The sequence below is a fragment of the Acartia tonsa genome, chromosome 12 (genome assembly GCF_053477335.1).
Source record: "Acartia tonsa isolate MP-2025a chromosome 12, ASM5347733v1, whole genome shotgun sequence".
NCBI lineage: Eukaryota > Metazoa > Arthropoda > Copepoda > Calanoida > Acartiidae > Acartia > Acartia tonsa.
The window spans coordinates 41,976,503-42,002,600 of NC_137271.1; the positions used below are offsets into that span (position 1 = coordinate 41,976,503).

The 26,098-nt window shown below is 32.9% G+C and overlaps 2 protein-coding genes across 2 annotated transcripts; both read left to right on the forward strand.

Moving 5' to 3' along the window:
* Window positions 1-280: 280 nt before the first annotated feature.
* On the forward strand, window positions 281-15,069 carry LOC145333479 (uncharacterized). Its single transcript, XM_080178633.1, has 21 exons — window positions 281-527; window positions 1,227-1,318; window positions 2,204-2,281; window positions 3,339-3,459; window positions 4,080-4,184; window positions 4,721-4,792; window positions 5,239-5,309; window positions 5,660-5,813; window positions 6,226-6,290; window positions 6,886-6,981; window positions 7,589-7,714; window positions 8,322-8,424; window positions 9,019-9,065; window positions 9,306-9,401; window positions 9,869-9,946; window positions 10,587-10,694; window positions 11,086-11,151; window positions 11,550-11,587; window positions 12,280-12,373; window positions 13,671-13,719; window positions 14,066-15,069. Exons 1-21 carry the CDS (start codon window positions 518-520, stop codon window positions 14,146-14,148), a joined length of 1,752 nt encoding a protein of 583 aa, XP_080034759.1. The 5' UTR covers window positions 281-517; the 3' UTR covers window positions 14,149-15,069.
* A 1,586-nt stretch (window positions 15,070-16,655) lies between these two features.
* Window positions 16,656-25,563, forward strand: LOC145333480 (phytanoyl-CoA dioxygenase domain-containing protein 1-like). The gene is made up of 13 exons (XM_080178634.1): window positions 16,656-16,830; window positions 17,675-17,759; window positions 18,579-18,673; window positions 18,935-19,007; window positions 19,947-19,984; window positions 20,892-20,938; window positions 21,230-21,286; window positions 21,890-21,942; window positions 22,500-22,558; window positions 23,342-23,407; window positions 23,714-23,810; window positions 24,182-24,274; window positions 24,739-25,563. Exons 1-13 carry the CDS (start codon window positions 16,793-16,795, stop codon window positions 24,793-24,795), a joined length of 858 nt encoding a protein of 285 aa, XP_080034760.1. The 5' UTR covers window positions 16,656-16,792; the 3' UTR covers window positions 24,796-25,563.
* The last annotated feature ends 535 nt before the right edge of the window (window positions 25,564-26,098 follow it).

Sequence of the window (26,098 nt, forward strand, 5' to 3'; positions counted from 1 at the left end):
CTAAGGTTTTTATAGTGGGGTCAAACGTCCTGATTGGTCAAGTAGTTTTGGCGCTATGGCCGTTTAAAAAAAGTCCGGATTTATGTGGCGCACCCTGTAGATCTAACATGGATCTTGAAGCAATTAAGCAGGCCGTTTTGTACATGTTAAAAATTGGAAGATTTCATTAAATAAAAGTTATCGCAAATATACTTAGTAAATGAAACATTTTCTTGTTTTTACTTTATCTTTTACCAAATAAAATTTGCTAATTTCAGAATAACCCAAAATTGGCCGAACCAAACGAACACTAAGTGAAATTTTTCTTGAAGCTTTAGTGGTCTGAGCTACACTGAGCTACAGTTTGTTCCGTACCATTCAACGGTATACAGTGTCTGTCACATACACATGTTACAGTCGGGGGCGTGACTAAATTTACAGTTCTGCCTTTAAAAAAAAACTGCATCTTAGTGAGAACCGGTGGCTGTTTTAGAAAATTTGGACATTTTTAACATTTGGGCATTGAGAAAATTACAAAATGAAGCAAGGTAAGTGATTTTTTTCTTCATTTTTTGATTGGTTTTTAAAAATAGGTCATTTGGTCAACGACCCAGGCTTTTAGGACACGTAGGCATTAATCATATGTTTTCTTAATTCATTAATTTTTGTACTTTTTATTTACATTTTAAAAAGAGAATTACATATCATTCATTATTTTTTCTAATTTAGAAAACAAATTTATTTTTAAAATTACCTTATATATATTTTTAAAAAAAGATTTTCATCATGTAAATTTATTAAATGTTTTTTAAAACGTTTATTTGTATAATGATCATTAAAAACGTCTTATTAATTTTTGAAAAAAATTATATGAAATGGGTAATTTCATGAATGAATTCTTTGCGCTAGCTAGATGAAAACAGAGGCGTGTAAAAGGGGGGTGTATATACCTCTCAGACAAATGAGTGGTTACACACCCCTAGGGTTCCACCCCCCCCCCTGAATGCTTCCAGGGGGGGGGGGGTGTCAAGTATAAAAGTCTTACCTATCTTGAATTCAGAGCTGGATCTTTATATCATTTAGAAGTGAGCCACATCGAGGTGAGCCGAACCAATCTGGCTCACCACTAAAATGATTTAAAGATCCAGCTCAGGGGGAGTGTATTAAAAGATATACCTCCCAAATATTATTTTAGATTTATTGCGCTTGTTTGGTATATTTGAACCCTTGATAAAATTTTTTTTTAGGATTTATGATATGCGTGTTTGTTTGCGTGGTGCACGGTGGTGTTCAAGAAATCAATACAGAACAATATCAAAATAAACATGAAAATATTCAGGTATGCAAAATTTTTAATTAGGTAATAGGGTTAGCGTCTATCTGTTTTTAAAATAAAGTAATAGTAAGTCTCTTCAATAAATTAATAAAAGATAATATCAAAATTAAATTTTAAATATTCAGTTATTCATTCTTTATTAGTGTCTATCTGTATTTTACATAAAAGTAACAGGATGTCTTTATGTGTTCCTGTCTGTACCGAGAGATTTCGCTAACCGCTGGACCGATATGGTTCTTCTTTACAATGTAGCTTCTCGTAGGTGTATTGAAGAATAATAACCACTCTTAATACCATATCTCTCTTAAAAGAATTCGCCCATAGAAAAAAATACCCCCCCGGCCCTCCACACAAAAATCCTTTTATATTTAAAAAAAAACACCATTAGATGCCTCTAGAGGCGCAGTTGCTAATATTTAATAAATCTGTTGGTTGTTTGTTTGTGTGTTTAATTTAAAAATTAAAACAAAATATCTTCATTAAAAAAACATGGATGATTCCATTAGATCGCCAATGGACCACAAACATCCTTGAAAAATTTATCCTTAACTTAGATCAGGTTAGGTCAGGCATGCACGAATTAGGAGAGACCCCCACAGGGATAGAAAACTGTTTTGAGATAGGGCCCTGCAGGGTTAAACCCCTCCATAAACTTGTTTTTTCTTCAAATAAGGTTCGGGGCTTGAGTTGATCCATATATGGGTTTTTAAGTGAAACAAACTTAAACTTCATATATTCTTTTTTTTAACACGATGTCTATTTGTGTGTAAAAAAGGTAGTAGGATGCATGTGTACGTGTGTTAATGTTAACTAAAATAGGCATTACCGACCCGAAAACATCTTTTTCAATGGCGCAGCTACTCTATAATTAATTTACTTTTTTTTCAGGATGAATTACTGCAAGCTATGAAGGCCTCCGGTGTGTTGGATGAGATGAAGGACAAATTAGACCATATGCTTCATGAGGTTGAAATATTTTTTTTTGCATAGGATATGGGGATATATCATTTGCAGACAATACTGCTTTTCACTGCTAATACTTAGCTACTTTTTCCATAACTTTTAATCTATCCTGAGCTTATTAAGATAGGTTTATAGCTGCTTTTTTGTATAATGCTGCTTTATTCCATACTAGCGGCTTCGCCCCTAGCCTCTAGGGGCTTTGCCCCTAGAAAAAAATAATTTTCTGCACCAGCACCAGCAGCACCAGCTGCACCACCTGCACCAGCAGCACCAGCTGCACCAGCAGCACCAGGAGTATTTTTTTGGGGGGGGTAAATTTTCATTTTTGGGGGGGTTGGGGGTGTCCCACCCCCCAAGAAAATAGCTTAAAACCACCACAGGACCAGTAGGTATATTCCCTGAAGAGTAGAGCCCATTCGGTTCAGCGGTTACCGAGATCTTAAGCTTCAGACGGACAGACGGACAGACGGACAGACAGACGGACAGACATCGTTCTACTTTGTATTATAGATTAGCTTCTTCTAGGCAGCTTGAACTGCATCTCAACTGCTTAAAACATCAATATTTAACTACTTTTATATTTGTTAACTTCTCCTTAACTAGTTTTAAGGTATATTTCATTGGCCAAACTACTCTATATTTCAAAATGTCCGTCTATCCATCATTCTATCTTGACGTCTGTCAATTTCGTTCAAAGAGAAAAGGGATTTGATTTATGCTGCTATATATTGAGAATACTATGATTAATAATGCGTATGTTTTCTTTAACAAACCTGGTTCGTCAGTCTGTCTGTAATGCTTTATACCTACAAGAGAAATGTGTTTTTCAATTGGGTCTTTGAATATCAGCCAATAGCGTCGAAAATATTAACACAGTCAAGTCGCTACAAAATCAGTGGATTTTGATTGGATGATTCATTAAGTTGAGTGTTTAAAGTTTCAACCACTAATTTTATTCTAAAGCAAGGATTATTTTGTAAATCATCATTTAGGATGTACATCAATTTATCGGCCATTATCTTATCCCCTTAGATCCCTGTTTAATAACGCAACAATTTAGAATAACGAAGTGGACACAGAAAATACTAAACCCCAGTCCTTTCTGACCATCCAAGAGGAGAGTATGATGGAGAGCTATGTACAAGAGTATAATGAGGATAGGAGTAGTAAAGTCAGTTCAGGTAACCTGAAGTTTTTTTTTGAGGTTTGAGGGGGGGGAGGGGGTTTATGATATATTATGATTAGGTTTGCAGTAAAAGATTTTTTTATCTTATTTTGTTTCAGTTTAATTAAGTGCACTTTTTGTACGTTTTAAAGGTCTATCAGAAAAGTTTTTATTTCGAATGCCTATTTTCAATCTTGAAGTAAAGATTCTCGAAAACTGGAACTTAAATAAATTTTTTTCCAGTATGGCTTCGAAACCAATTGATATCTGGTTCTCAGTCATACTAAAAAATATGCATCTTCGTATTACATACAATTTTCCACAAATGTTAAAACAAAAATCATAAAATAAATAACAGTTTTGTTAGTTCATAGGTTTTAATCTTTAGATTTTTAATTTTGACATCTGCTGAACGATGTCTATAATACGATGCGATAAATAACAATTACGGTAATGTCAAACACGAAAATATAATAGTTTTTCAAAATCATAGTACACTATATTTTTGATGATGTCTTTTGTTTAAAGCTCCCGTTGGGGTTAAAATCCTAATTTAAATTTTAATTTGATATTAAAAGACACACGTCTAAATTTACAAAAATCTAAATTTTTTTAATTAATTATTTTTTCTTTTAGAAATTGTGATGGGAATCCTGCGTAGGGTGGTGAAGGCCCCCTCCCCCAACCTTCCCTCCATTCTTGTACAAATGAATCCTCTGTTGGACGTTCTGTCAGCTTTAGGTAATTCTATTTTAATATCTTGAGTAGCTTTTCTATAATTATCTTTCTCAAATGTCCCCTTTTTTAATAATACATTAGTTGTTTTCACCACTCTTTTAAACTTTAAAAAAAATTTAGTAAAAAATCGGTAGGAAATAGTGGTTTTTGGCGGCAGTGGCGGTTTTAAAAAAGCAGAAATAATGACCCTTTTTTAAAAGTCTTTAGTATTTCACCTATTTAGAACTTACTCTAGTCGGATACATTTCAGCGATAGATGGGACATTGTGCTGTTTATTACTCTAGTCCCCTGAGGCTTATAATAACGTTTTCTTATTAGTTGGCTCAACAACATAAGGGACTTTTATTGAATTTTGATTGGTTGGTTCATTTAGTAAAATGTTCAATCTCTCAACCACTTATTGTAATCTACTGAAGGGGTAATTTTATTTATCATCATTTAGGATGTACATTAATTTATCGTCAATTGTCTTATCCCTTTAGATCCCTTGATACATTTACTTATACCATTAAGCTTATCATTAATGTTATATTTTCAGGTATGAAAACAAAGAACATTGCCGACATAGTTGACCGACAGGCTCCGGTTTTCCAATCTCCCGCCAAAACCAAGGAAATTATCTATAGATGGTTAATAAATATGCAAATCTTTACAAATCAGACAGACACACATAAACAATTATAGTTTCTCCATGTTTTTAATTTTAATGGATATTTGAACAGAAGTTTGATGTTGATATTTCGTGAAATCGCTTTATCCTTTTAGGTTTAGCTTCTAAGAAGTCCTGAGAAGATTTAAAGTTTTTGGGAGTGTACTACCACCCTCCCAAGAGAATTATTCTACTTATTCTTTTTAAAACTGCACTAGCATGCTATAAACTGGAATAGACATTGTCGAGATACTTCGCTTTCATAATTATGACTGAACATATGGGAATCTGTAAGTAAAACATTAGTACAATGAACATGCTTTCAATTTTATACCTCATGGTAACATGGATCCTCATGTAAGATTGAAAAGCTTGCTGAAAAAAATCATAGATAAAATGAAAAAATCAGGACATTCTTCATACACTGACAGAAAATCTAAAATCCGAACTTGTCAGAATCAGCTTGGATGAGAAAAAGGTAGGAGTTTGAATATTTAAGAGAACAATTATGTCCAAAAATAGCACAGATATTTGAAAATGGAATTTGAAACCGTAATTCAATGGTTTAAGTCATAGAAAACAAGGCAATTTCCATCAAAGTGCCAGAACAAAGGTACCTTCAAAGGAGGAGGTGACAAATTTTTTCTTTGGACAATTTTTATCGGGAGTTTAGAGGTATTCTTCTCTAAAATAGTTATTTATAAACCTATGAAGCTTCACTGGAAAGAGAGACATATAGGTATATGATTATAGCTGATCAGTACAAACAGACAGACATCCTACCTCTTTTATTTTAAGATTTCTAATAACCCTTGTACAAAAATGTAGGTGAACAGCAAAAAGCAGGCGCCTCCTCCCAAGAAGAAGCCGGCACCAAAGCCTGCCAAGGCTGCTGGCAGCATGGATTTCAATGATTACCTGAGCCTGGGCAGCACACTTCTGGCTGGAGGAAATGCGGGTCAACTTCTCAATATGCTTTCAGGTATGGAATCGTTCTTTCTATTTGAAACAAAGATATATTTTTTTGTAATGGTTATCAATTTAGAAAGATAAATAAATTCTAGAGGAACTACTCTTGAATCTTAGCAATAGTATACACTGAGTGTTGGAACGATCCAGTCAAATTATTAGTTAGAAAGTATACGCATTTTGGTAGGACAGGGCAGTTTTTTGTTCATTCCATATATCATTATACCTATTAAATAAAAAAATTAAGATATTCATCCATTATTTTTAAGCTCTTATTTAAGATATGATAATTGCCACAGCTTACTTTAAGGTGAAAGTTAACTGAACTCGTTAAAAATCGTTTTCTGATAGAAATTGCTTTTTAAATTTAACGGAATTTTTGTCTAATGGACTATCTATTTATCTGAATTTATTGTTTTGTTCAGGAGAAACAGATGTTAGCTCTATGATTACCCTTCTCCCTACTTTGTTGGAAAGCCCTGCCTCACAGGTCGGTAAAATAATTTAGATGGCACACTACTTTATGAGTAGAGTTTATGTTTGTTCGGTCTGTATCTTCTAAAAGTGAACAAGGATAACAACATCCATAAGTAACAAAGTACAAATAAATCAAGGATAGGATTACAGACAAGGAGATCTAAAAAGTAAATTAGATGCTTATTGGTAAATGGAATGTCCACACAGAAAATAAGCCGTCTAGCTTGAATAACAGCTGAGGAAATCACATTTCTCCCATAGCATTACGGACTGAATGACAGACAAAGTGTATTATAGTGTAACATCGCTTCTAAAAATCGGACTAGCAACAATTTAACAATGACAGCACTATTTTTTTAAAAGAAACAGAACATTATTTAGAGCAAAATTTTGTATAAATTTGCCTTTTAATTGTTCTAAATGACAAATCAACTTAGCTTGCTAATATGGAACTTATTTATTTGTTAGTTGGTTCATCTAATATTGATTGTTTTGACATACAGACGGATATGTACATCTTAAATTAGATTAGCTTTGCTTCTAACACAAGTTATGAATATGAAAAAAAAACTTTAGAAACATGGAAAATAAAATTGAATATTTTCTAGGATTTATTGAAAAAGATGGCCTTTTCCTATTTGGATGGTACCCCCTATGGTCCTATGGTGAAGACAGCTGTCGATGGCTACCTCAACTCTGCACAGGTAGGTTGCAAGTGTTGCATTACAGACAACCAACCCTTTTTGATTGCCAAATATTTGTCTTGAAGTTGTAACTCGATGCACGGTAATGAGTTTTTCTTTATAATGACTATTCTGAAAGCTATTTTTTTGCCTATTGTTATAGGTTTGTAATTATGTCCGTAAATCTGCACACATTTAAGCTTAACAACTTTGGGGACCTATAAAATTTTATTGGTTGGTAGATTAAGTTGAGTGTTCGAATGTTTTAACTATTAATTTAAATGCACAGAAGGGATAATTATGTGTATCATCATTGGGGATGTACATCAAATTTTCGGCCATTGTCTCATACCTTTATATTTCTATGTTTTTAGGGTAAGGATGGTATGGGCACTGTATTCAAGTATGTCTCATACCTTTAGATTCCTATGTTTTTAGGGTAAGGATGGTATGGGCATTGTATTCAAGTATGTCTCATACCTTTAGATTCCTATGTTTTTAGGGTAAGGATGGTATGGGCATTGTATTCAAGTATGTCTCATACCTTAGATTCCTATGTTTTTAGGGTAAGGATGGTATGGGCATTGTATTCAAGTATGTCTCATACCTTAGATTCCTATGTTTTTAGGGTAAGGATGGTATGGGCATTGTATTCAAGTATGCGGATGTATTTATGAAATCAGAGAGTGGCCGCAGGTTGATGAAGATTCTTCCCAAGATCTCACAAGCCAAGGATGTCGATACTTTCCTAGAGGTAATCATCCTATCATCCTTATTACAAAGTAACAGGATGTGTGTATGTGTTTTTCTGTACCGAAGGATCTCGCTAACTATTCCCCCCCCCCCCTAAAAAGTAATTTTTATTTTTTTTTAACTAAAATAAAAAATGGGAGGTTTTAATTTAACGCCCAACCACCATAAATGCCCCTAGGGACGTTACTTCTAGTCATAGTAATAGAGAGTAGCTACGATGATAAAAGAATCAATTTTTAGTAGCGAAGATACTTTACAAGCTATGTGTGACTGTCAATGACGCTTTATGTTTCCCTTTTATATTCCAAGTTGTTTTTTCTCTTACTTTTGTTATATCTTTTTGCTTATTTCAAAAGCGAAGCTTTTCACATTTAGGGTCGGTCCGTCCAAAAGCTTCTAAGCTTTTTTGTCGGGGGGGGGGGGGGGACTGGATGCGGGAAGTAATTTGTAAACACCCCTTGAACGTCCTTTACTTAAAGCTTATTGACCAAAAAGTAAAAAACTATCTCTGCCCTCCCCCTTTATTTTTAATTTCTTTGAACAAAGAGCTATATCATAGCTTAACAGGGTACTTTATATGAAAGTACTAAATCTAATTTTTATTTTAGTTGGTGCACGAAGAGGCTGAATGGAACTGGGCCCAAGTTTTCGACAACTTTGAAAATACAGATTATAAAGAGAAGATTCTTGAACAAATGTCAGAATATTTAGGTAAAATTTTTCATTTTTCAGTTGCAAAGCAACTCTATAATAAGGTTTTTAAATGTTCGTATTTCCTGCCATTCAACAAAATAACTTTATTCTCCTTGATTTTGCTGTAAGACTTGAAACCGATTAATATCTGCTGGATTAGAACCGGTTCTCTGCCATACTGAAAAATCATGTATAGAAACGTATTACAGACAATTTTCCATGAATATTAAAATAAAAACCGTATGATTACTACATCTTTGTTAGCCGGGCCTTTAGCCCTTCGGGACTAACAAAACTTCAGCCGTCTATCTTGAATAGGATCATCATGAAAACTTAAAAATGTAGGAATCGGTTTAGCAAACCAACCAATAGATAAATCTTAATGAAACTTCGTAAAAATAAAAAGAATGTTAACATAATTAATCCCTGAAAATTTTAGCTCTCCATCTTTTATAGGAGCCGAGAAAATCACATTTCCCCAAAAACTTTCAACATACTGACAGACTGATATTTCAAATTATAGAGTAGCATCGCTACTAAAAAGTCGTCGAATACCATTCATGTAAAAATCCCTCTATTTTTCCAGACAATCATTTATTTATTTATTTTTAGTTTACTTCTATGAATACGTTGAGAATCCACCTAAGCAGCTGAAAAAGGTTAATAAAATTTTTTTCATATATTTTATTAAATAAGGCAGTTAAAAAAGCAAGGGGATAAATTTTATCTTCAGCCGCCAAAAAGGGGGCTAGTTTTTTACCCATTGTTCTGATGTCTAGTATAACTTATGCTTACCTGCCTTATAGTAATAAATAAAAACATTATTTCAATTTAATTTAAATTAAGGGAGGGGGGTTCTGTGTTCGACAAGCACTTTTTAAAAATTGCCTATTTTTTAGTTGCCTATGTTGGTGAATGGCCTTCTGATGACCAACGGAATCCCAACTTTTGATACCAACAAACCTGAAAAATCTCTCATTGCCATTGCCAATAAGGTAAATATTAACATAAAAAAAACATAAAGTTTAGTTTCAATGCCAGATATATGCTAATTAATCTAATAACAAAATATATTTATCTTTATTTGAATATATTAGCATAAAAAATTTCATTTAAACATTACAGATTAACAGACAGACAAATTATATGTTTATAGAGTAGTCTTATATAAGTCTGAGCATGTACGACAAAAATAGATTAGCATAATTTAAATTGTTAGGTACTGGCGACTATTTTTCTCTTGGGGAGGTGTAGGTACCCTCCTACAAAATAGTATAATATCCACTTAACAATTTTTTTTTAAAGAAAAGGTAGTTAAAAGAGTAGTTTTCATCCCAAAAATAGTTATATACATTTCAAGAAGCTACATTGTTTGGATCTTTAAAGATCTTTCGGTACAGACAGACAGACAGACACAGATCCTGATGCTTTCCAATAAGAATTAATCCAAATTATTTTTCAGTGTATAAAGCTGTTTACAACTGTGAAAGGTTTCGATGTTGGCCCATATGTTAAAGCTATCAACAGTGCCTTGACAAAGGTACAGTTCAAATCATTATTATAACAAATAACCATCATAATTAAGGGGTTTTTGGTCAAGGATTACTTATTTGAACCATTTACTTTATTTCTTTGCACAAAAAAAGTTTGAAAAAATGACAATATTTATTTAAATCTTGTATTCGTTATAAAAACACAATACAAAGTCATCCTGATCCATATCTTAAATTAAAATTATATTAATGAAAGTTATCATGATTTTTCTCTATTTTATCAGGGAAAAGGGAATGTGATTCTGACACACAATTCTAAAGGAAAATTTCCCCACAATTCCCTTCACCGTTTCCTCCCCTCTTTTTACCCACCCCTTTTCAGTTACACGAAGAAAAAAAAACAGATATACCCCCACCTTACTTCTAAAGGTTTCGTGATTTTTAGTAGAATTGACAGATTGTCAGAATAGCTAGGCCTGTATTTTATAAAATAAATCGTCAATGTAGGTTGTTAATATGGAACTTATTCATTGGGGTAGTTCCTTTATACAGTAGGAGGGGAGATATGGGGTAAAGGGTTTATTTTTCGGGTATCTTTAAATTAGCCAGCATCGAGTATCACTTTATTAGAGTACTTGAAAATCTAGTGCAACATCCAAGTAATATTATATCGATTGGTATTTTTAGGCCTATGCTCGCCAAGCCAAGGGCAACAAATGGTCAGAATTAAGCTCCACACAGAGAAGCTATCTCCTTGCCAGGCTTATTGATACAGAAATTGTTGAACCTATGCAGGTATTGTCAATAAATCATCTAAAACCACAAAACCCCAAAAAGTACTATTTCCTTTGGAAGTTTGATATCTTCTATAGCATTACCGATGACGGATCATTGTACCAAGTAAGTTGTATATAGGATGCTTAATGGAAAAGGGAATCTACACAAAAAATAATCAGCCCTCCGTTTTGAATAGTGATTGATTGCTTTCTTTGTGCTTTTTCTTACGGAACAACGGACTGACGTTAGATTATAGAGTTACTTTGTACTAAAAAAAATATTTTCTTTATAATTCTTCCCTATTAAAAGCAAATTTTCAACAAAGAAAGAAAACTTTCAATTGAATTTTTAAATTTAAAAAAAAAATATTCATAGCGCTATATCTTTGTTTATTTATATATTTTTTTAGAGTGTATGGTCTGTGTATACTCATTCAGTTCAAAACATTGACTGTGCTCCATACCTACTGTGCTTGGTAAATATTTTTTACAGTGTATTTGTAGTTTGTAGGATGGATATTATCCCTTTTAAACCATCCTCCCCTTGTATGTCTTTGAGCGTAGCCAATAACTGGATTGATTCGAAAGAAAAAATATTTTACAAGGGGGGGGGGGGGGTAGTTGTTTTTGTAGTAAATTTCGATATTTTTATCTAGCCACCTATTTTTGTTTTAGTTTAATTTGTTTGTTGGTTGAGCCTTAATAATATAAATTTTCTGGTGTGTTTGGCGATGATAAATAAAATACAAAAACGTCCGCTGATTTTGTGTGGTCTTTAGTTCTGTTTTGACACATTTTTTTGTTTAATAAGTTAATTATGTATTTTATAAAATGATAAATTATTCATATTGTCTTTAATAAAAATTTTTTGTAGGTAAACCATAATGAACAGAAGAATAATGTAGATTCAAGGTACTTATTTTATGTTTTATTTTAACAAAATAAGTAGATATCTCTCTTCGATGGAAGGGGAGTGTGGAGATATTTGTTTCAGTTTTGTAAAAACAAATAACAATTAAATAGGAGGAAAAGAAGGATAAAAACTTTGAGTACCAGTGGAATTTACAATCCAATGTCTCCTCCCTTCCTGATTAACAATTAATAGTTATTTCTCGCATCGTATTATAAACAGCTTTCCGCGGATATAGAATGTACAATTATAAGATTAAAACCAGTTTTTTTTAGCCCCGAGGTCCCGGAGGCACGGGCTAAAAAAACTGGTTTTAATCTTATGATTGTACATTTTTATATTCGTAGAAAGCTGGATATAAAACGATGCTAGACATAGTTTCTTCGTATGGATGAGAACCGGTTCCTATCCACCGGATTCGAATGAATACGAGAATAGTTATTTCTCGCATCGTATTATAAACGGCCTTCCGCGGATATAGAATGTACAATTATAAGATTAAAACCATTTTTTTAGCCCCGAGGTGCCGAAGGCACGGGCTAAAAAACTGGTTTTAATCTTATGATTGTACATTTTTATATTCGTAGAAAGCTGGATATAAAACGATGCTAGACATAGTTTTTTCGTATGGATGAGAACCGGTTCCTATCCACCGGATTCGAATGAATACGAGAAAAAAAATATTATCTTTCAGAATTGCTGTTGTGAAGGCAGGTAGCTTGGCTGCATCTTGGGCGCTGGCTCATGTGAAGAACCATACTGGAGACAAATACTGGGATATGTACAAGGTAATTATAGACTATATAGGACAGACAGATGACGGGTAATAAAAATCTGAAATAGAAATGACACAAATGACGCAAATTCTGACGTTTATCTAAAAATGCAACATATAATAATAGCTATTAAAACAATTTTCAAGCATAACTTTTATCTTATTAGGATAACAATTAAATAAGAAAAATATTTTTACCATATGAAATTCGTGATCAAACACCTATTTGAAAAAAAATGCAAGACATAGCTTTTATTTTAAGAAAGACTAGGGGCAACGGACGCCCCCAAGAAGCCTCTAGGTGTTCTTAAGGTGGGAGGGGGATAAGTCAACCGCCCTTCTACTTTTTAATTTGAGTTTTAATAAGAAATATTCAGAAAAAAAATTTGGGGGTGTGATTTTAAATTGGGAGGGTGGAGATACGCTCTCCCAAAATAGTTAAAAACCTTCCCTGTACCTAAATAAAGCTTAATTGCAAAGGAAAACCAAACAGATGTCATTTTTTAACAATTTTATAAAAAAAAACATTGGCGCACTTGTATAAACACCTTATCGCTAACAAGTTTTGGAATAGATAATCCAGAACCATCCAGTTCAAAGGGAATGGAGAAAGAGAGGGGGTGAATCTATCCGAAAATAGTTATGATCGAGATCTTCCTTCATCGGACAGACAACAGGCACGTGATCCAATCCTTTAATTTAAAGGGGAAAAAGAAGGGGTTTCAAAAGTTTTTTTTTTGGGAGAAGGGGGAAATGATGGGTTACAAAAGTTTAATGGGGGGAAGGTAATATTATGTATAAATAAAATTTTGACGTGGGAAAATGAGGGGTTTCAATGTTTGAGGGGGGGGGGGGGGGTTAAAAATCCCATTAACCCCCACCCTTTGACTTCTATGGAAGATAAACATTTGAAGAGTTTCTAAAAGCCAAATAGTTTCATCAAAATAAAATAGAGCACTGTTACTCGTAGGTAGGAAGGGAAAAACTGGAGTGTAAATGCTACTGGTGTGGTACCCAAAGTTTTATTAACTTGGCTGTAAAGCTTTCGTGACTTTGACCAAATACAATACTTATTGGTTGAAACTAGCTGTTTCCGTATATACTTTTCAGTCAATGATTTAAATAAAAAAAATGGAAAATTTCATCATTGGGGATGTACATCAATTTATTGTTTATTGTCTTATCCCCTAAGATCCTTTCTTGAAAGAGAGTTGGCTTACATCAAAATCAAATGGAATGAAAATAATGACAGAGGGGATTTGTAGAAAATCCTTGCTTCTAAATTGTTAAATTTTATTATTATATTTCAGCAGGCCGTGTGGCATGGAGCTAAGAAAGAGGACTGTATCACTACTTACAAGGAAATTAAGACTTACAAACAGTAATAATTATATAGTAGCCTCCTTATATCCTTTGAAATTTTTTTTTGTATTTTTGAACCAAACCTTGCTTATTTATGTGCTTGGTGATATGGTTCAATGTTCTTCAGACATCCAACCCTTTGATTGCATGACCTTTATTTATGTGCATGGTAATGAGTTGCGCCTGTTTTAAGCCAAGGCATTACTCTAACTACCCCCTAGTAGCAGTAAAACCATTATATTGCAATCCAAACCTATAGAAATAAACATATTTTTTTGATCAAAATTGAAAGAGATTGCTACGCTTATGATGTTATGTAAAAGTCTTAATGAATTGTTCCTGCAGGTACCCGAAGGAAAGTGCAACATCTTTTCATGGCAGAAGACCAACTTTATGGATACAAACTACGATCACATCGAACTTTAATCATCATAGTATAGTGACACTGTTGAAATAAACCATTTTAAATCATCATATATGTATCATACAATTTTTGTAAAGATATTTTGCCAATTAATGGGTAAAAAGACCCTATAACTTTTTTGTCCATTTGCAAAATAAGTTCTTCTACTAAAATTCTTTGCCTGTTAGAATCTCAATCTCAAAATAACACCTACAACAAATTTAGCAGCTATAAATAGGGGCAGAAAAAGGCGCTGTGAATGATATATTGTTTTTTGTCTTTTTAATGTACAACAAAATTGCAATTTTTAATTCGCAATATATCTTTCCTGCCTCCCTTATATATATTTAGATAATAAAATTTAATAATTACTATTTAAAACTTACTTTTTTAAATTAAAATTATCACCGTCTTCCCTTAATTTCTGTGATAAAAAGTATTTTAGTGTATTTTTGTTTTGTTAAATTTACTCTGATTTAATATAATATATAAGTTTGACAAATTCGTCTTAGAACAATGACCTAGCCGGAAATCTTTGGAGTAGCGAGTCTTCTTTATAATTCACTCTGTCGCTAATGAAGATACCTAACAAATTCAGAAGAAAAAAAATCTAGGACATATGCGCTTCTAGACTTTGTTTTGTCCGTCTGTCTGTCGGTCATATTTTAAAGACAAAACCTTAGTTTTCGGGATTATCGGGAGTTTTTACATATTTTCTCTCTCTCTCTCTTTTGTGATAACAACTGAACGTGAACATACGCTCTTTAACTCACTTTTTCTAATGATCTTTTTTATGCTTCGCTACTTATGGATTGTTTTTTCTAGTTATAATTGCCTTGTATTTAAAACAAGCTCAATAATTGCTAAGATGAAATCTAAATTGGTGAAAAATAATTTAAATGTAGAAGATTAAAAATTTTTGCTAATAAATGTAAAAGTTTAAATATTTGCCTTACTTTTTTTAATTGTTATTTTTTTCGATTTTTTTATTTGAATCATATGATTAATAAATTAAAGGATGATTATACTCATAACATCTATCTATTTACTTAAAAAACTGAAGATAATTGCATCAGTTCTAAAAATTCAATAAACAAGTTATCAATAAAATCCTGCGAACGATCGATTTGTTTGATTTTTTCTGTTTTATATACAAGGGCTGTGTCCCTTGCTAGTATATCATACATTTGGTCTTGGCTGGATGGTGATAATTGTAATATTTATAATTTTCGGTGGTTTCCTTCATAGTGCCTAGCGAGCACAGAAATCCTCCCCCAATTTTTAAATAATAGGATGGCTAGTTTTAGTTCTTTATGTCTAATTCTTCCTAAAATACAAACGAAAAATTATCCCCTCCCACTCTTTATTTGTATTTGGACATGGAATTACTAACTTTTCTATAAATCCCCCACCTGTTTGTGAGATATAAAGAAGCTGGCTGTCCAAAAAATATTTTACACTTAATTAGGTTTAGGATCTGTAGCATTTCTGAAACATGTCTTTTTACCTGACTGACTCTTACATTTCATTAAGTAATAGGGGTTTATGTTTATAGTAAGAGATCTCAAACGAATTTGTTTTCGTTTCCAGGGTAGCCTTATTATACAGTGACGTCCAAGGGGTTGTTCCAATACAAAAAAAATTCCCCACAACCCTCTAAAAGTTTACCACCAACTTGGAGTAGTTTTGTGGTTGCCTTAGGAACCCCCAAAGCTCTTGGGGACGGTTGGTACAATTTAACAAAAACACAGTAGTCATATAAAATATTTATATTTCTTATCTCTGAATTATCAAATTATCGTGTAACACACATGATAACATGTTTAAAAAAGGGGTTCTCTTCCAGATCAAAATATCTGTCTATTTCTCTTATTCTTATAGAAAAATATCAGGATATCTATCTGTCTGTCTGTCCGTCTGTCTGTCTGAAGCTTAAGATCTCAGTTACCACTGAAGCGATTGGGCTCTACCCTTCAGGGAATATACCTACTGGTTCTGTGATGGTTTTAAGCTATTTTCTTGGGGGGTGGGACACCCTCAACCCCCCCCCCCCAAAAAAAAAATGAAAAATACCCCCCACCAAAAAAAATTTTATTTTTATTTTTATTTTAAATATAAATAACACAAAAATAGGTTGATCAAACCTCTTGGGACAAAGCCCCTAGAGGCTAGGGGCGAAGCCGCTAGTCCTTATATAAAGTTTCAGGATATCTCTGTGTTTGTGCCCAATGATCTCGCTAACCATTGAACCGACATGGATCTCCTTTACAATGTAGCTTCAGTCTAAGGTCCTTGGTAGATTTATATCTATTTTAGGGGAGAGTACCGCCACCCGGCAAGAAAAATACCAAAAAAAATATTTTTTTATTCCTGTAGGGGCGTAGCCGCTAGTGCATACATAAAATATTCCTTTATTTTATGTTATACCAAAAAAGTCTATTTGAAAATACTCATTGTTTTACTATTTATTTTATGCACTTGTTCAAAGGAATGAAATGCTGATAAGAGATTAATCTCGTACAAATAAAATAAGTATGGGATTGTCCTTTTAATATGTGATTTCTTACAAATGTAAAACAATTTTAGTTTTAATCAGTTAAAAACTAGAAATCATACAAAACAAAAATAACAAATTGATAAATAAAACGTAAAAAGTTATTTTTAAACATGAGTGGATTAACCGAAGAGCAAATTAACAAATTTAGGTAAATTTTTAAAATGAAGAACCATTTAAAAACAATAATTTTCAAGAAAGGAAAAATACATCCAATAAAGCACATGAGCTTTTAACAAAAGTTTATTAGTAGTTATTTATCGCATCCTATTAAAGACAGCTTTCCGCGGAAAGTAAATTTAAAAAGAATGAGGTTAATAAGCCCGGGCCTTCGGTCACTCGGGGTTAACAAAACTGGTATTGATATATATCATTTTAAAAAGCGAAGTTTTTCTACAAATAGGGTCAGTCCGTCCGTAACGGTTAGCTCCCTATCCTAATTAAGACATGTTAGAATTGTACTATTGATTTCAAACATGCTGGTTTTTAACTTTTTGTATGATATAATTATCCTATTCATCTGATTTTTGAAATAATAATTCCTAAAACAACAAAGTACAATATAATAAGCAAGGCATCTCTATAATCACATCCTAAAATGAATGTATGTCCTTTCAATATATCCTGTATTTTGCAACAATTTTATGTAACATTATGTTAAGACTTTACAAATTAAAGTTCTGGCATACTACTAGAGTTATTGTTCGTTTGTCCTTCCTTGTGAAATTGAATAATTTGTTCAATTTTTCTCGTATTCATTCGAAACCGATGAATATCCAGTGGATTAGAACCGGTTCATATGTCTAGCATCGTATTATATCCAGTTTTCTACAAATAAAAAATGTACAATCAAAAGATTAAAACCAATGGCATCTCGGGGCTAACATAACTGGTTTTAAACTTATAATTATACATTTTAAAATCCGCGGAAATTTTATAATACGATGCGAGAAATGGCTATTCTTTAATTGACCTAAAACCTGTATGCCACTCAGGTCTGAAGGATTGCTGGTAGTACCTGGATTCCTAAGCCAGGATGAAGTGACCGCCATCAAGTCTGCCTGCACCCAACTAGTTCAGGTAATATCAGGGATCTCAAGGGATAAGACAAAGGACAATAGATTGATATCGTCCCCAATGATGATAAATAAAAATGTCTCTGTCTGTAGATTAAAATCATATGCTTAAAATTGGTCATTACTAATTTAGAACCAACCCACCAAAATTCAATAAAAGTAAATAATGTGTTTGAGACAACGAATAAGATATCGTGGTTATAAAATCTTTGGTACCAGTGTAATTTACAGGCTAATGTCCCCAACGTCACTGGGAAATATACACATGATCTCCTATTTGCCGGGTCTTCCTAAAATGTGAAAGGTTATTAAAAACTTATTTTTTCAAACCAAAAATTAGATTTTTGTCTATTATTTTTGTAGGGGAATTTTCTCTCTTCCCCACTAAAATTGACTAAAAAAAGTATATTCGAAGTGATATAAACATTTTAAAGCTTCTTTTATTGCTTTCTTACTTACTAGCGGCTACGCCCCTAGAGCCTCTAGGGGCACTTGAGGAGGGGGGAGTCGAATTTGGTAACCCAATTTCTTATTTTAGATTTTAAAAGAAAATGTAAAAAAAAAATTTGGGGGTTGGAATTTTTTTTTTTGTGGGGGGGGTATTTCTCATTTTTGGGGGGATTGGGGTGTTCCACCCCCAAGAAAACCTTCCCGGGATCTATGAGAAGCTACCCTGTTAAGGAGAACCCAATCGGTTCAGCAGTTAGCGAGATCCTTCGGTACAGACAAACAGACAGACAAATAGACAAACAGACAGACAAACAGACAAACAGAAAGACATCCTGTTACTTTATTATAAGGATAATCAGTGGTTATTTTTAAGGAAATGGATCCCCAAAAGCACCGTGGAATATTCTCAACAACTAATCACCAGCAGGCATCGGACACATACTTTCTAGAGTCTGGAGACAAGATTAGGTAATAATAATTTATCGCACCGTATTATAGACAGATTTCTGCGGATTTTAAAAGTAAAGATTATAAAATTAAAATCAGTTTGTTAGCCCCAAGGGGTTGAAGGCGCGGGCTATCAAAAATGGTGAGGGGAGATTGGTAAAGGGGTAAATTAGGGATCTTTATTTCAGCCAGCTGTGAGCATCACTTTATCAGAGTCCATAAAACTATGGTGCAATATCCAAGTAATAATATATCTATTTCACTGACAGGCATTTATTTTAGGTATTTTTTTGAGGCAGAGGCATTTGACAGAGAGGGTAATCTAGTTATGGATAAATTCTCTGCTCTAAATAAGGTTGGTAATATATTTGACAGAGAGGGTAATCTAGTTATGGATAAATTCTCTGCTCTAAATAAGGTTGGTATTTATTTGACAGAGAGGGTAATCTAGTTATGGATAAATTCTCTGCTCTAAATAAGGTTGGTATTTATTTGACAGAGAGAGGGTAATCTAGTTATGGATAAATTCTCTGCTCTAAATAAGGTTGGTATTTATTTGACAGAGAGGGTAATCTAGTTATGGATAAATTCTCTGCTCTAAATAAGGTTGGTATTTATTTGACAGAGAGGGTAATCTAGTTATGGATAAATTCTCTGCTCTAAATAAGGTTGGTATTTATTTGACAGAGAGGGTAATCTAGTTATGGATAAATTCTCTGCTCTAAATAAGGTTGGTATTTATTTGACAGTGAGGGTAATCTAGTAATAGATAAATTCTCTCCTCTAAATAAGGTTGGTATTTATTTAACAGTGAGGGTAATCTAGTAATAGATAAATTATCTGCTCTAAATAAGGTTGGTATTTATTTGACAGAGATAGGGTAATCTAGTTATGGATAAATTCTCTGCTCTAAATAAGGTTGGTAAACAATTTTTCGTATGGATGAGAACCGGTTCCTATCCACCGGATTCGAATGAATACGAGAAAACAATTTCTCAAATCAAGGACACGTTCTTTTCAGTGTATCTGAAGAAAGGATTAAATTTCAATATAATTATAGACAGTTTCTACACAAGCTTAGGAGTGTAGCTACTCCAAAATGCGGGTTGGACTTGTCCATTGCTACATATCCTCCCATCTAATGCTAAAATTCACCCCTCATATTGTCCGTAATTCACCTTCTTTATTTGGGTTCAAGGGGGGTGTAAAAAAATTAAAGTGGCTTAGCGTATCCTCCCATGTAAAAACCTCTGCACGCTTGACACAGATTGTGACCATTTGATTGTTATTTTAGATGGGACATTCTCTCCATACTCTGCAGGATGATTTCAGGTATTTATCTTTTTGGTTGTTTTGTTTTACTTTAGATCTCTAAAACAGGATTTACTGCAGTTCACGGTAAAATATTGCTGGTAACGAAAATTGCCAAAAATCTATTAATTTTAAAAGCTGCTAGCTGCAAAACGGCTGAACGTACAGATCATGCCCGCACACTGTTTTAAGCGACATAAGAAGGCCTACAAATAATCTGGAATAGCCATAAATCAATAATGCATAATTATCTCGCAGTGCAGAGAAATGCGCGAAAAAGACCTATTTTACGCGGTTTTTCTTCAGTGAAGCTTTCCCTGTGCATCATTGGATCTTGGCTATACCAGATTATTTGTAGGCCTTCTTATGCCGTTAAAAATGGTGTACGGATATGATCTGTACGCTCAGCTGTTTGGCAGCTAGCAGCCTTTAAAATTCATAGATTTTTGGCAATATTCGTTACCAGCAATATTTTACCGTGAAATGCAGTAGATCCCTTAGACAATTATATAGTTCACTGAAAAAAAGGAATTGACTTATTTATTTCCACCATATAAGTTTGATATTTTTCTGCAACTATTCAAGAAAGACGGCTGCTTTTTTTGTAAGGGCACCACAATGAGAATTCAGCATATAATCATATCAATCCGTCAGTCATGATTTTCCACATATTTTTTATGATCTCGGAACATATGCAATATATAAACCTATATGTCAAATTTTTGATGCTGTGAGTATTGGTGCAAAAAATATGACGTAACAAAACAAATTAGCCAATGAGAGGCCACTATAAATTTTACCATTGGTCAATAACGGCCTCTCATTGGCTATTTTTTTTGTTACGTCATATTTTTTGCACCAATACTCACAGCATCAAATTTTTTGACAGAAATTTTTAACAAAGTTTTATTGATAAATATAATTTTAGAAGAATAAGTTTCTCGGACAAAGTTCAAGCTATTGCAAGAAGTTTAGGTAACATTTTTAATATGTTCTATAATGCTCATCTTCCATCATTCTCTCTTTTTTGTCAATTGTATGCATAATGTAGATTCTATATAATCTTTAATCTTCTAGCTCAATTAAATATCAAAAGGCTTTGGTTAATACGTATATTACACAATGAGATATTAAACTTTATTAATTAAATAAAATTCAATCAAAATTTTATTTTTTTATAAGTAGCTTGTTTGATAACATAATAATGTGAGTTTTGTGATTTGTAGACAATACATGCCAATACTATCAAATATTAATCTATTTCAGAAATGAAAGAGCCAGCCATAGTACAGGGCATGTACATATTTAAACAACCAGGAGTGGGTAAGTTTGTTTTATAGAGAGCTTCACTGTGTCTGTCTGTTAGCTAATCCGTCTACAATAAGTTAGTGGTTCCCCATCGATAAAAACATTAGAGTTATACAATGGGTTGCTTTTCTAGCCTAACTTAATTTATCCCAACCTTAAAACTATGTTTTTCCATAAAGTTTGCTTATGGTCTAAACGTAAAATACTTGACGTTAAAGCTTTAAATTTATCCAGCCGGTAAACAGATCTTAAGCAACAAACATTCATCCACATATGTTTTTAGTAGCGAATCTACTAACTAATTTACTTTGTCTGTCTGTCAGTCACTCCGTAACACTATGGGAAAAAGTAATTTTCTCGGCTGCTTTTAAAGTTATACCGCTGAAATTTTCAGATGCGCATCTAGTCTTTACATTCTTTTGTTTGTCTTTCTGTTAGCCATGCTTCAAAGGCATAAACTTTTTTTTAAAGTTATTGTAATTTTTTGTTCTCCTTCTTTCTTTTGTTTGATATGACAACTGAATATCTGCTCTGTAACTCCCTTTGTCCGTTTGTCCATTCCATGATTTTTTTGTGCTTCGCTACTTATGAATGTTGTAATCCTTGTTTATATTGTAGGTGGGAAAGTGACCCCTCACCAAGACGCAACCTTCCTCTATAATGATCCTCAGGTATGTGCAGTGGTGTGTACAGGGTTGTGCTAGGGGGCTACGCGGATCGCAATCTAAAATTTTTGCATCCCTTAAATCAAAATCTAAGGGAGTGTAAGGTGTGTATACAACCCCCCCCCCCCCAAAAAAAAAGTAGGATTGATACACCCAACCTTCTGCACACCTCAGGGTATGTGCTTCGTTTTCACTTTTATTATTATGTTATGGGCCCATGCTGCCTTGTTACAATTTAAATATAGGAAAGTCTATGTGTGTGTCTCTTTGTCGCTCTGGATCTCACTAACCACTGGACCGTTATGGTTATATTTTCCCCTCTCTGAAGTCCCCCTAGAAGCCTTAAGGACATAGCCACAAGTTATAGATATTTCATGCTCTATCTAAAAGGTTTTATCCATTTAAAATTTTAAATTTGTGTTAGTAAAGCTGATTTCTTAACTTACTATATAATATCGTCCAAGAGGAGGAGGGAGTGTATATAAACCCTATATATCCAAGACGCCCCTATCCCTACTTGAAAACTTACACTTTTGAAATTATTTTTGTTCGTTTTGTTTCAGAGCTTGGTTGGATTTTGGTTTCCAATTGACGATGCTACCCTAAAGAATGGTTGTCTTTGGTAACTTTTTTACCATATTTATTTAGCAAAGCTACTCTTCAATTCATGTAATACTTACTCCTAATATTTTAGACTCTTTAAATATTATTATGTTTTAATATTTTTGTTGCTATGCTACTTATGGATAAAACAATAAATTTATTACCCTAGATGGACAGTCAGATATATAAGTTGGAAAGAATTTTAATGTTAGAGGGAGATTTGAAATATGCATCAAATTTTAAGGTTTTTTTTATAAAATTCGTTTTTTGTATAATTCTTTATCTAAAAGCGGAAATACAATTTAAGTTAATTAATTTTGACATCTGTGATTGGTGAATTGAAAATTATCTGCACTCTGATTGGAGAAGCTTAAGTGTCGTACATCATTCAACCAATTAGAGCGCAGGTAGTTTCCAATCCACCTATCCTATTGGTCAAAATATATAAACTTAAATTGTATTTCTCGTTTTATATACAATATATATATAGAATTTTACAAAAAACGAGTTTTATTAAAAAAAAACTTAAAATTTGATGCAGATTTCAAATCTCCCTCTAACATTAAAATTCCTTCCAACTTATAAATCCTAATGGACAGTCAGACACAATAATTTTTCCATGCAGAAAAAATAACTGTCCTCTCATACCAAAATGTGTACAATTTCTAACTTATTTTCTATAAGTTTTGTAATTTCGCGGTTTTGTAACATTCGCTGTTTTGTTTTCGCGGTTTTGTATCAACTCCCAATTAACGCATGTAGTATCTGGACTATATTTATTGAGAAAATGTTTGTTTTTAAGGTATGTACCTGGATCCCATAAAAGTGAGGTCACCAGGCGTTTTGTCAGATTACAAGGTGGAGAGAAGTAAGTCAACTACATCTGTAGAATTATGACCTATCTTCAAATTAAATTTTTGAAAGAAATAGAGATAATCTAGAGACACTCTCTCTAATTTAGTCCATAGAAAAACATTGGTAAAACAAATAGGCCATGGTATTGATTAAAATGTGTACAGATTTCTTGGTTCATAAGGCATTATGGATCGTAGATAACAAAAAATCAACAAATTTGTTGTGTGCTAGAATTTTTTTAAGTTTGACGGATTTTAGTGCCAATTTGACCATCTACATATACTATACCTATTTGAAAGACAATATATCTTTTATTCAGACTGTTGGAATTCCGTGGTGAGGACCCTGTATTTCCTGATTCAGAGTGGATATCTGCTCCAGTTAATAAGGGGGACCTAGTACTTATTCATGGAAAGGTAACACCAATCAATTATTACTTGGATGTTGCACCAGATTACCAAGTACTTTTTCAAAATGATATTCCCAGCTAATTAACGAAACTCCGCCAGCTCCACCCCCTTTACTCTTTTTCCTACCCTCTTACTGGATGAACGAACTGACTAATAAATGAGCACAATATTAGCAACTTAAATTGAAGACAAATTTTCCCCTGTCAATTTATCCATGTACGTATAATAGATACACTGTAACATTAATCTGGCCCATAGTGTATCTGTTGACGTGAGAGGATACACTATTAGGTCTTATCATGGAGTATCTCTGAACAAAATCTCAAATTAAACGAGCGGCTGCCGAGCCCTAAACATTACTACTGTAATATTTTTAGGTGTTTCATAAATCTGAAAGAAACGCATCAAGTTTGCCCCGCCACGCCTACACTTTCCATACTATAGAAATGGAAGGATGTACTTATAGCCAGGTAAACAAAATTTACTCAGCTGCTATGTAATATAGGGGTCTGAAATTTTATGTATAGTTCCATTAACCATAATAGAAATTGCAGGTCATAAAACATCATTAGCAGATAGTTTTTCATTTGTAAAGGGTTACAGGGTTCAAGAACAAACTTTGTGCGAAAGCGCCAAAAAAAGCCATAAAATATTATAAAAATTCTTATTTTTAAAAAAAATTCAATACTTTTTCTTGTATGGTTTCGAAATTGATCAATATCAGCTTGATTAGACCCGTTTCTGGGCAATACTTAAAAATCATGATAGCATCATATTACAGACAATTTTCCACGAATATCAAAACTAAAATCATTAAATTAACACCAGTTTTGGTAGCCTGGGCCTTCGGGGCTTAAAAAACTAGTTTTAATCTTATAATTTTTCCGTTGTAATATCCGCGGAAAGCTGTCTATAATACGACGAATTATTCCAGGAAAATTGGCTGCTGCCACCAGAAGGAAAAGAGTTACCAAGACTTTATTCACAATAGATGAAAATATGGACTTACAGAAACTTATCATGATACTTTGAATTTAAGATTAATTATACATGTTTATATGTTGCCATTAATTTTTCATATTATTTTTCTTGATGCAACATTTTAAAAAGAGGACTATGCACGAACGAGAGCAAGTGATTCGATCTAAGCACCTTCCATCTGTGATACTAAATATTTTTATGTGAATAGACTAGGGTTATGTTTTATATACATAAGTTATATAGTTATACCAACTAAAAAAATTAGGTTTCACCATATACATATTTCTATGAATAAAACTTTGAATTGTTACGAATTTTTAGATGAAATATCATTTAATGTTTTGTTGAGTTCAAGGAATCAAATAAAATAACACGCCAAAACATATTCAAATACTGTTAATTACGAAAGTACACTTATAAAACTGTTAACAATATTACAAGTTACCATCTCTTTTTCTAAATCAACATTTTTATTTAAAAAGTTTACTTTTGTGTCACAGCAGTTTGAACTCAACAAACTGCTGTGACACAAAACATTTGATGATAGATAGCCAAAAAATGCCTAACACTTCAAATTTTCTTTTTATTTAAAACCATGGTGAAACTTATTTTCTTAAATTGATATAACGGTATTAAATATAACCCTAGTGTATTCACTAAAAAACATTTAGAATCACTGCTGGAAGGTGCTTAAAATCACTTGCATACTCCTCTTTCTTACATTATAAAATAAATATTAGTTTGTATTTTTTAAATAAAATAATAAGAAGCTCATAAATTTTTATCTTAACAAGGATGACAGCATCCATAAAAGCGAAGCCTGAAACGGTTGGACAAACGAATATTAACACTTGTAAAATGTCAGAACTCAATAAGCAGAATATAATTTAAGGAGGGAGGTGGAAGGGCTAAAAGATTTTTTAATTTTAGACCTCCACCACTAAACTTAGATTACCCACTATTGAAATTATGTCCCACCCTCCCAAAAAAAAGGCTTAGCTGTCCTTGATAGGTTACTTAAGCCCAAAAGAACCATACTATTTTGCCAACAATAAACAATTTATTAGATAGACAATAGATTTATAGTATAGATGTATATACAACTAACTACATCCTTAACTTTTTCAATGACCTAAAATTCTGCAGACGAGAAAGAATTTCATTAAACTTTGTTTTCTAAATTCAGCTGTTTAATGCTTACTTTTGCTTTTTGAAAAAGAAAGGGACAATTTTTGTGAAAAATTGTCATTTCTGTCCAAACTTATGTAGAACATTTAAAACTAAAACTATCAATTTCTCACAACTAGGCTCCT